The sequence below is a fragment of the Citrus sinensis genome, chromosome 9 (genome assembly GCF_022201045.2).
Source record: "Citrus sinensis cultivar Valencia sweet orange chromosome 9, DVS_A1.0, whole genome shotgun sequence".
NCBI classification, from domain to species: Eukaryota; Viridiplantae; Streptophyta; class Magnoliopsida; order Sapindales; family Rutaceae; genus Citrus; species Citrus sinensis.
The window spans coordinates 8,788,040-8,800,104 of NC_068564.1; the positions used below are offsets into that span (position 1 = coordinate 8,788,040).

Consider the following 12,065-nt stretch of genomic DNA (forward strand, 5'->3'; position numbering starts at 1 on the left):
CAAAACACTGATAGATGAAATTGAATTCAACAATCATATTATGATGAAAAAGAACATCAACAAAGTGAATAAATCATAAATATATTTTTTTTAGTTTTACTTTCACAATATAGATTTACACTTCGCTTTATAGAAAAAAGGAGGAGATGTTATCCAACTCAACTAAGAAATTATTGGTAACAAATCATAAACATTTATTATTTTATAAAACTATAAGAATTTGTGAAAATAAAAATAATTTTCTCATTAATTATTATCCTTTTATGATGTAAGGATAAAAATAATTAAATTGATCTTTTATTAAGACAACGTCAGTGTTTAAGATGATCAAGAGAACTAAAAAGCAAGAAAGAAAAATAACGATGACTTCATGCTTAATTGTGAAATTTTTAGCCTAATAAAAATTTAAAACAACAGACTCTTTATGCAAAATAGTACATTGAACGAAACACAAAATCACATGGAACATGTGATACTTTTATCCAACTAATGTCAAATTAATTTATTCACAAAGTTTGTTGTTCTAAAATTACATGACTCAAAACATTAGAATCAATCACCCTTTTTAAAGCATGTTTTCTTAAAAAAAGAAAAAAGAAAAACAATTCATATGGTATTTACAAGTAAATCATTGTCAAAAGTATGATCAATAACAACTAAAAAGTGTTTCTTCAATGAATGGGTCTTCAAATCTTGATCTAAAATCACCTTAAGTGCATGATCTTACAACTTATGATCAATATTATATATATATAGTTAACTAATGTTTGATCAATATTTCATTCTTTTTAACTAGTATTAATCACATATCTTTTTTTTTTGTTTTTTAATCTGACTAGTAATAAGAACTCATATTAATTGATTATTCTTTTGGAATGGCAGCGTAATGGAGTCCGAGAAAAAAAAACAAAAATTGAAACACAGTGAGTATCCAAAGGAGTCACATTGTCACTTTCATTCATTTCAACAGTTAGAATATTTTAGGGTCTCTTCGGTTTTCAAAATCCCCACATCAAAATCAAAATCCATGATACATACTTTTTGTGGTAAGACAAAATATACAGGCGTGCTGCTAACTTTTTTTTCTATTACATTAAAGCTACGCACGCACGCTGGTGCACATACACAGAGACATGCATCGATCATCTTAAATCTTTGATAATATTGTGACGTGAAGTTTGTCTAATACATAAAGGAGGTAGCCAAAAAAAAAAAAGAGAAAGGTACAAGATACAAAAGCAACCTGTTCATACATCATTCACTTTATCTTTTTTTTTTTTTTTTGGGTTTTGTTTTGTTTATTTAAAAATTACAAAAAAACAAGTACAACAATCAAATACCTAAAACATTCAACTCCTCCAACTTCAAATGACCTAATCAAAACTATTAATTAAACATCTAAAAAGATTAATTAATTAGATCACAATACAACAATAATTTGATGAATTTTAATTCATCATATTCTAAGCAGAAAAATGCTGAGCTCAGGCCCGCCGTTATTATCCGGATTCAACATGTAAAATGCCTCCGAGTCACGGCTGCCCACAACTCGCTCAAACCTAGCCCTCATGTACAGCAGCTCCCCCTCCGACGCGCCGGCCTTCCGCCCGTCCTCCACCACCGGAATCACGCCGGCACCCACCGACACGCTCTGCACGGTGGTCAGCACGTGCCAATCCAACCCCCCGCACGCCCGGGAAGTTGCGTAGCCACACTTCCTCCCATTGCAATACATAGTCCACATGGGCTCGTGGAACAACCTCCCGGCCCGGCCCTTTCCGGTCTGAACCGGTCCGGCTTTCTCACACTCGAGCGCGATCCGGACCAAACCGGATGCCATCTCCTTGACGAGGGTGGCCGTTGACATGGCGAGCTCTAACAGCAAAACCGGTTCGGACCGGGGATCGTCCTGGACGGCGAAGCTGACATGACCACGGCGGTTTCCGAATAGGGTTCCGGTGACTTTACGACCTAGAGAGGGGGTTACGGAGAGCTGGGTGGGCATGCTTAGCCATTTGCACGTGGGAAGAATTATATTGGGGAAAGCTATTATGTTGAGAAGTGAACGGACGAGCGAAGTGAATCTTGAATGAACTCTGTTGAAACGCTGTACAGAGACCGGTGAGTGCGAGCCTCTTGTTATTAGAAGCTTGCCTGAACATTCTTCGTTTTCGGGTATCGACGACGAAACTGAAGTTGATCTGTTGAAGTTTGAAGATGGTGTGATTCTCTTCGAGCTTCTGCTGGTGCAGGTGCTAGTGGTTCGTTGTAGAGCAACCTCTTGTCTCATCGTTTCAAAAGAGATTTGATGATGGAGATGAAGAGAAGCGTGTGCTTGGGTTTGTGTATTGTGTGTAATATTATTGCTTGAAGCTTTTGCAAGAAACACGAGAGACAGAGAGAGAGAGACAGAGAAGAGAGATGAAAGGTAATAGCGGCCGACAAAGGTGATGATAGTGTTTGAAGGTGGCCAATATAAAGGGAGACTATGGAGGTTTGTGGTGATGATGATCTTTTTTCTCTGTCACTATGCATGCTTATATATACTCTTTTTCCAAACTTTTTTTTTCTTTAAAAAAAAAAGAAGAAAAAAAATTGTTGGTTTCTGGCCTAGTTTGGTGAGTCTATTTTGGAAATGATCAAATTAACTAGTGAAAGAAAGAGAAAATATACGAAAAGATTTGAACCCTAAATCTCAATAGAGTGATGATACAGTAATAAATTTTTATATAAATTTATCTTATGATGTGATATTAATTCACTGATTGAATAAAAATATAAAATAATATAAATAAATCATATGGGTCAAAAGATATTCAATTCAACCAATGAATTAACGTCACATCAATTTATACAAAATAAATTTATACAAGAATTTGTAACTATATCATTACTCATCTCAATAATAAGGTGATATTAGGATTGTTTATTATGCTTTTTGTATTTATAAAGTCACGCCAAAATTTTCTCATGATCTAAACTCTTTTTTAACAAAATTCATGTAGATAATTCGTGATTAAAAAAAAAACAAATAAGTAAATTTACGTAGATCTTATTATTGATGCAGCGAAACTAGTTGATCAACACCGTTTATCAAATGGGTCCATTTAATTATTTGTGATAGTATCATGATCAAAATGTGTAAACTACAACAATTGGTAACTTAATAAAAGAGAGATATTTGAATATTGCTGTGATGATCTGTTGCTGGTCCAATTCTCCAGGTTAAGATTGCTTGGACATAATATATTTGATGAGTTCATGTTGACCGTTGGATTAGAATCCCAAAGTTATTAAATAAATATTCTGTTGGGTCCAAAGCTCGATTGCCTTTCAATTTTGTTGAATATTTCCACTAAACTAGTATTAATTTTCTCTTCAGTAACGCATGTTATACCACTTGTTTTTCCCTCATCAATTTGGCTGTGTAATAGCTCAAAAGCCATGCACATGCAAGCTCAACATGAACGTTACATTTCACTGATTAAGCTTCTACCTCATGATTCATAGTTACTATACTCTTGTAAGTTAGAGTATTTGCCTTCTGCGTGTCTGCCCTCTTTAAAAGGTCAAAAGTATATTATTCTTAAAATTAATAATTCTTTAAATAAATATATTTTTGTTGTTATTCAAAGTTACTTTCCCACACATACAAAGAAATTGAAGAAATCTTATTTAGATTTAAATTTATAATATTTAGAAATATTTAATTAATTTTTCTTTTAGTTTAATGTAGTTGTCTATTTAGAGTTGTATTGTGTCGGTATTTGTTATTTGAGTTGTCTTTCCTAACTTAGAGATAAGTCTTATTAAAATAAGTTTTTAAGTCAAATTATGATAAGTTATAATTAGTATAAATAAATGTCTTTTCTGGCCTTTATGAGTAGGTCTTGATTATTTCTTATTAATTATTTCTTGGAGCAAATTCCTAATTTCAGTTCTATTCTTATTATTTCTCGATATTATGTGAAATTAATAAATTTTAACACTTTAGATTCGTCGGTATTTTTAGAATTAATATAAAATTAATTTTTTTTAATTATGTGATTCTTAAAAATCAATAGAGTATTGAAAATATCTATATCTATCTACCTCCCCACACTTTTAATATAGAATGTTCTTTTATAAAATTACTTTTCATCTCTTTCTCTCAGTGAAATTTTTTACTCAATCCCCTGATTACATTTATAAGCATGATAGTATTATTTTAATTTATTTACCGGTAGAACTTGCTTTTGGAACTAACCTGCTTTTTGTCTTTTAACTACTTCTGTCTTTAACATTTGGTTATTTATGTGATTATGTAAATATTTTCAAAGTTTGAAAGAAGATCAACTCTTTGTAAGCTTTGACTTCAGCGAGTGCACCACACGCAAGGAGGCGCGTGAGCCGGCCCTCCAATTCTCCCGATGAAATAGAAATTAATACTTAATTGATAATATTATATAAATAATTTGTATTTAGAAAGGTGACACGATGGTGAGAGGCATGATGATGAAGGGTCAATCCAAAATTATGTTCGTGAGTGGCCACTTTGTCCCCATCAATTTGGAAAGAGCACCCCCCAAAACATTCAACACTTTATACATAAATTAAAATTTTTATTTACTTATAAGACTTTTAAACTTTGTAGTATACCCATAATAATATTAAATATTAATTGCTTTATACAATTAACCATCATTGGAATCATATATTATAATTAATATAACAATTTGGGCGGTTCCAAACCGAGCATGCTCTAGGGCATGACCAATCAAATTGGTGGCCTAACAATTTTTTAACCCCTAAATTTCATGATAATATTTGCCACGTGGGCTATCCAAGTACCACTACTAGACATTTATTTTTTTTTAAATTCTTTTTCTCTATGTATGTATAAATATATGTCGTCTTCAATTTGCATCAGCATCGGCATTATTGATGACTCCAGACAATTAAAAAATTTCATATCTTACTCGGGAAAAAAAATAATTGAAATTATTTAGCCACCAAACAACATTTTGAGATTATTGAATAAATAAGTTGGTCTTATGATAATAGGACCCATGTTTTGATGTGAACTTTATTCGAAACCGACGGGCGATGGCCATTAGATGCATTACGGGCTCACAAGTCACAATTTGGATATTTATATTATGCACTATATTTTATTTTTAAATCAAAAAATAAAGGAAGAAGAAAGATAGAATTATGATTTTGATGATAACGTTTCCAAAGCGGCAATAATAATAATAATAATAATAATCTTCTAGAAAACAAGAAAACATTGTGAATTATCTAGCATTTGGATTTAGAACTCAAGATTTGGATAACAAAATGTATCATCTAATAGTTTTAAATTTGATTTAAAAAATTATTTATTGGAAAATGTTATGGACCAATTTAGTAATGTGGTAACTTTAAAATAATTACCAGCAATTATATTATATAAATAATCACCTGTGAAGAAAATTTGGTAAACGTTTAGTAAAAAAATTTTGCTTTGTTATCTCAAAATAATTGGTAATAATAATAATCTCTTTGATAAGGATTATTTTAAATTTTTATAATATATATGTGAGGATATATATGAAATTGTATTAATTATAAGATTGATTTTCAAAATTAGATTTTGAAAAGTTATCATTTCAAAAGCTACTCTAGGATGAGTGATTTTGATTGATTTTCAAAATTAGATTTTGACAGGTTATCATTTCAAAATCTACTTATAGGATGAGTGATTTTCTCAAAATTAGTTCTTAACTTTTCAAAATTACTTTTAAATATTTCAAAAGTAATTTCAAACAGACCATACTCTTGAAAGATTTTGGTTAGAAATTCAGCATTGATAATATTTCATGAGGATATTTATTGACGTGGCAGTGGGATGATCCTAACAACCCTTATTATGTTTTTTTCTTGTTTAGCTAGGCTATAAAAAATTAAGTGTAACAAAGTCATTCAAAACTTGGAACGAATGTTTTTATTACGATTATTGTGTGTTGAGTTATTAGTCTCACTTTTCAAATTAATCTATATCTCAAAAAGATTATCTCATAGGTTTGACCTCTCTTGCAATGCCAGCAATAAGTTAAAAGATCGATTCCCTGATCACACCAACCTAAAATCAAAGGTGTAATTGTTTTTGAGTTAAACAAGATGGGTGTGCAAAATGTATATCAAAAGAAGAACATCTATGCACGTCTATTGTTTGCCATCTCATGAATTCAAAGAAACTGAAACTGCATAAAACTTTTTTCATCTAATCTTTAAAAGCAAAACAAATATAAAATCACCATGTATATAATTTCAATCTGAGGCCACTTGGCTCCCAGAATCATTGCCTGTGGACTCTATCTTTGGTGCTTTTCTTTTGCGGCGAACCTCTGATGATAGCCTGTCTCTCACACACACACGCATGCACACAAAAAGATTTCTATTAAGATTTATTGTATCAGCAAATCATTCTAATAAAATTCAAATATAAACCAATTTCGTATATATTAACCCTAAAGTTTTCCAAGAAGACTTAAGGGTTATTTACTGTACTTGACAGCGACTGTATTGTGAGAATATTGTTATTCGTAGCTAAAAAAAAAATTATAATTAGATTATTACCTATCAATTTAAACTTCAAGAATTGATATATGATGGGATACATATATAAAAAGAACGTGAATATTAAAGTTAATTACCCCAAGTGTAAGGAAGTATCCGAATGATCATCTTCATTTTCATTCGAAGTGCAACCGCAATGATCAGCTTTCAATTTTGTGAAGGAAAATCTCCTTTCGAGAGGATCAAATTCAACCAATGGTGACCTTGACGACGACCTTCGAAGCTCCTCCATCTATATATTATTTTTATCCACATGCATTTTGAAGAAAATTTTAAAATAAAAAATGAGTATTTTCAAACTAAAAAATGAATATTTTTATTTGCTAAAAACGTCAAGCATATTTTGGCTCACCTGTTTTCTTAAAGTCTCATTCTCTAGCATGGCTTTTTGCTCCTGCATATTAAAAATTCTCAAAAATAAATACAAAAAATTCATCATTTTATTTCAACAATAAAAAAAAGGGGTATTGGAGGAGCATTGGAAACGTTTAAAAGTGCTTTTTTTTTTTTTAACTTTTTTTTGGGGCAGCCGATAAGCACTTTATGTTAGGTGGACTGTGTAGCTAATCACGGATGATTATATGTGCCACATGTCTAATTTTTATTGCCCAAACGAATCCAAAATCCAAAATTATCCCAAAAAAAAAAAAGAAGAAAAAATAATCCCCAGTACTTTACCATTAATCTAGATCTCCGAATTTGCTCCAACAAAACTTGTTCCTGCAGCATTAAAGATTCAATTCAATTAGGCCTACACAGCAAAACCTAATTACAGTGTCAAGAGATGATTAAAATTCTAGTCAAACCAAATTACCTTCATGTCTTTGACAGATAACATGCCTTCACTCAATTGATGTTCCAATTGTTGTAGCTCTTTGAAGCTCAAGCCATCTAGCTCCTGTCCATTCATCCGCCTGTAATGTGATGTACTAATTTGTGTTAGAATAATCAATTGGTTCAGGTCATAATAATAATAATAATAATGGAAATGGCATTACTCACATGTATGCCAAACGTAGCCTTGCATACTCATCTTTCAAAGCATTCAATTCTGCTGATTTTGGTGGAAGCTGCTTATTCATTGAAAATTGAAATAAGGATCATAAATTTTAAGACCACTGGTAAATCATAAACGAACAATGTGCTGATAGAAATACAACACAGGCAAAAAAAAACGTCGTTTTCTTCCCACCTCTCTGTCTTTAAAGAGATAAAACAACGTCGTTTTGCTTGTGTTTCTATCAAGCGTATATTGTTCCTTTTAACATTTTTCGAATTTTTAATTGAGTGCAAATATGAAATATGTGTACGTACACCACATTTTAATTTCTGTATAAATACATATGAATGTGCAGTGATTGATACCTCTGGGACTCCATGCTCTTCATTACGATTTGTTTGGCATTCCAAATCAATGCCTTTGCTGTATCTTGAAAGAATGTGTTCCATGCTACAATACATACGGTAAATTATACAGTCAATAAATAAATATAAAATTTTTTAAACTAATGACTAATTATTTCCTACTATAACTGTCAAAATAAAAAATTCCTACTGTAAATAATAATATCATCAAAGGGATAAACTGGACCCACTATGGGTTTAGCCCGTTTTGTTTGTTGAGGGTTTAGTAAGCCCGTCATATGGGTCAAGCCCGCCTAGTTTTTGAGCTCCAGAAAGCTTTGATTGAGAATTAACCAAATATATATATAAATATAAGGGAGTAGTGCACTCTCTCTATTATCAGAATTGTAATTAGAGTTACCCAAAAAAAACACAAAAAAGTGGGACTTTTTCAGGATAAACTGGGCCTAAAGTTAGGTCCATGTAGGGTTTTGCATGGATTTGGGGCCCGGCCCAACACACCATTTGCACTATTTCCTTGTTAGGCAAGTTCTTTACCTTTTTTCTCTCTTTGCCCAATGATCTTTTACCCCTTTTTTTTTTCTTCCTCAATATAAGATTTTCTTACTTAAATTAGTTATTTACTGTTAGTACCAATTTTCCCTTCAAAAAAGAATTAAAACTTTTAATTTATTACATCATTACTCTGTTCTTCTTCTTCTACATATTTTCAAACTCTATATGAACTTTTCTTTTTTTCTTTTAGCAATTAAACAAACTTTTTTTTTTTTTGGTTTTTCGGTTAAAGGGTTTATCACAATTCAACAACACTAATCTAAAGGCGCTATGAAATAGAGCCATGCATACATAGACCAAACCAACCAACCAACCAACCAAAAAATTGGAAAAAAAAAGTCTAATTTTATCAAAGATAAAGATTTAGAGATCTCTCAAAAATGGCTTTTAGAAAGAAGAAAAAAGAAAAGAAAAAAAAAGAACCTTGAACTTGAAAACTCATAAAGCTTGCCGGTGCTGGAGAAGACAATGACACCAACATCTGCATCACACAAAACTGACAACTCCTTAGCCTTTTTCAGCAACCCATTACGCCGCTTTGAGAAGGTCACCTGCCGGCTGTTCAAGTTCTCAATTTTCTTGATCTCAATTTTGCCTCTCCCCATTTTGTTGTTGCTGCTTCCTTTTAACAACACACAGAGAGATTATAAGAAGAAGAGGAAGAGAGAGAGAGAGCAGGAAGCAAATGAAATGAGATGAAATGAAAGGAAAATTAGTGTCTAATGTGTAGAAAAGAAGACTAAATATAAGGAAAAAAAACTTCGAAATGACAGGGGGACTAATGAAGGAAAGTGTGACCAAACTTAGAATGTAACATGGAAAGGTGACAGATGGGATACTATATGTAGCAAATTCTCCGAATATGGGCATATTTCTATTTACTTGACGACTAGTCTTTCCCACTTTTGGAACTTCTCCTTAGGCTTTGTTTGGTATTACGTTCAATTGTTTCGAGATTTTGTTTTTGGTAATTAATCCATTTTTGTCCTTAGTTTTGATATACTACCATAAGTGCTCTTGGTGTTGGATATGAAAATATGCTATTTTCTCCCTAATTTTTCCTTCTTTTTCTTTGGAATTTACCATTTACTCCTTACATAGTTTGTAACACCCCTTGCAAGGGTCTGATCGGGTGCGCAACTGTATCAAACTTCCATTGGGAAAGTCGTGAGTCCCACAACTTGCCACGCATGCAGTCACGCACCTAATCAAACTTTTTATAATATCCCTTATATATTCTCTTGTTACTAAACTTTTAACTAAAAAGTTTGAGAAAAACATCACAACCCTTAATGTTTGCTTACATTTACACATTGAGTTACTTAATTTTATAAATGGTCACATACTGTACTTTTTTTTAGTAGCATAACCTACTTTTTAATAAATCTTGAGAGTTTGGATGACGATTTTTAAACAAAAAAAAAAAATTATGTGTGACCATTTAAAAAAGTAAAGAGTACTCGTATATTAAGTATATTTGGCAATATAATGGGTTTTTCCTTAAAAAAAAAAGTAAAGATAAATAAGAGTAGGGTTGGCAATGGGATGAGATGGGATGGGATGAGATTTACCAATTCCAATCTCGCCCCATATATGCAAATGAAATGAAAAAATGTCTCACTCTCGTCTCTATATTTTTTTTGGGACAAAAATATATCTCGATTCCGTCCCAAAAGATATGGGATCCTGCGAGATCACATCACAATTGGAAAAATTCTCATTCTTAGTCGGTAATCAAATGGGATGGGATGAAATTTGCCAATCTCACTTCCGTCCCATATATGCAAGTGGGATAAAAAAAAGGTCATATTTCTGTTCCTAAATTTTTTTATGGGACAAAAATATGTCTCAATTCCATCCCAAATGGGATGAGATCCCGCAGGATCCCATCCCATCGGGAAAAATTGTCATCCCTAAATAAGAGCTACTATTTCAAGATAAGGAACAATTGGTTAAAGAAATATATTGGCATAAATAATTAAATATACTACAAGTGCTTTCATAGAAACCTATTTTATTCAAAGTGTTTTGCACATAGCATTCCAAAACAAACCCTAAGAAACGTATTCACAACATTTAAATTTTCATTGAGGTTCCAATTAAAATGAAACCCTTTATTACCGTAAATATAAAATTGAATCCATCATGCTTTCTGAAATTTCCATAGAAGATTTGATGTTATATTCTCTCCTCTAATAGCATGAAAAATTGGATATTAACAAAAGTAAATAATGGAAAGTTCAATACTTTGATTCCAAACACATCCTTACCATACTTGGTCAATTAAACGTGGGGCCGCCTATTAATAGTAAGTCTAAAGTGGGAACGTTTTCAATGAATATTTGAGTAGATACAGAAGCAATTATTACATAAACTTAGAAGTAATGATACCCCACTTAATGGAATTACTTGCAAATTAGTCATTGTGTACAAGTCCTTCAACCACAAACTAAGGTACAAGTAGAAGAAACACAAATTTTCAGAAAGTCTTTTGCTTGTATGTCATAATTAAGATATTCACGTGAACCTTGTCCAGTTGGCTCTTGGACTACTAATTATGCTTATTACTTCAAAATTCTTAGCTATACTACTGACATTACCCAAATCATCACTGCAGATTCGGTATCAAAATCAATGAGTTTGGGAAAGACGTCGCTTTGTTACGTCTAAGGAAAAGTCTTTTTTACCCTTTACTCACAGGATAGGCTAGAATGATCATTTATCTTATATTTAAGGAAAAATTATCAATTGTCCACCTTAAGCTTACCTAATTATTAGAAATATTGTAAAAGTTTGAATTTATTCAATTTTGAATCCAATGTATGCAATTTGTATCAACCATCCACTAAAAAGACATAATTATCCTTATAAAATGATAAAACAAAAACAAACACAAATTATAGTAATAGTTATTTTACAAGGGTAATTTCAAAATAATGGGTGGAAAATAGAATAAATTTAAAATATTATAGTATTTTTTATAATAGGTTAGTTTTCGAGTGAATCGCTGATAATTTCCCTATATTTAAAGAAAATTGACATTATCATAATGCTTTATCACCTCTTCATCTTTGAGTTTCTTATAGTGTTGTGGCTCACATTTTCTTCTCATTTGAGAATACTACTCTCCTTCTTTGGATTTTAAACAGGCTTTAAATAGACTATATCAAGGAAGGCTTTAAATGGACCATATCAAGGTAGATTATCGACATACTTCTGATTTTTGGGTTGAGTTTCAAATGGATAATATAAAGATTTGAACTATTGGCACCCTTCTAAAGTCTTTATAAAATCCCTCACCTATTACAATTACATTAAGGAACAAAATAAAATTTGATTACTCATATATTTCTCTTATCTATAAGTTTCTCTTTCTAACTTTTTATACCAACACAGCTACACCAAAGTTTTTTACATTTTTTGTTTTCTCACAAGCGCTTTGCATTCTAAACTTTTTCATTCATTTAAAAAATTACATAATAGCTATTTGATTATGCTTGTAATTCCATTTAATTCATACATATAGATGATTTTTTTTTCAATTA

The 12,065-nt window shown here is 31.5% G+C and overlaps 2 protein-coding genes across 2 annotated transcripts; both read right to left on the reverse strand.

Moving 5' to 3' along the window:
- Nucleotides 1-1,187: 1,187 nt before the first annotated feature.
- LOC102628311 (protein MIZU-KUSSEI 1) lies at nucleotides 1,188-2,493 on the reverse strand. Its single transcript, XM_006492876.4, has one exon. The coding sequence runs from the start codon at nucleotides 2,288-2,290 to the stop codon at nucleotides 1,457-1,459; it is 834 nt and encodes a 277-aa protein (XP_006492939.2). The 5' UTR covers nucleotides 2,291-2,493; the 3' UTR covers nucleotides 1,188-1,456.
- Nucleotides 2,494-6,161: 3,668 nt separating this feature from the next.
- LOC102612844 (agamous-like MADS-box protein AGL18) lies at nucleotides 6,162-9,261 on the reverse strand. Its single transcript, XM_025093304.2, has 8 exons — nucleotides 8,944-9,261; nucleotides 7,966-8,050; nucleotides 7,603-7,670; nucleotides 7,415-7,514; nucleotides 7,279-7,320; nucleotides 6,953-6,994; nucleotides 6,678-6,832; nucleotides 6,162-6,379 (listed from the first exon to the last, which is right to left on the reverse strand). Exons 1-8 carry the CDS (start codon nucleotides 9,123-9,125, stop codon nucleotides 6,292-6,294), a joined length of 762 nt encoding a protein of 253 aa, XP_024949072.2. The 5' UTR covers nucleotides 9,126-9,261; the 3' UTR covers nucleotides 6,162-6,291.
- Nucleotides 9,262-12,065: the final 2,804 nt, after the last annotated feature.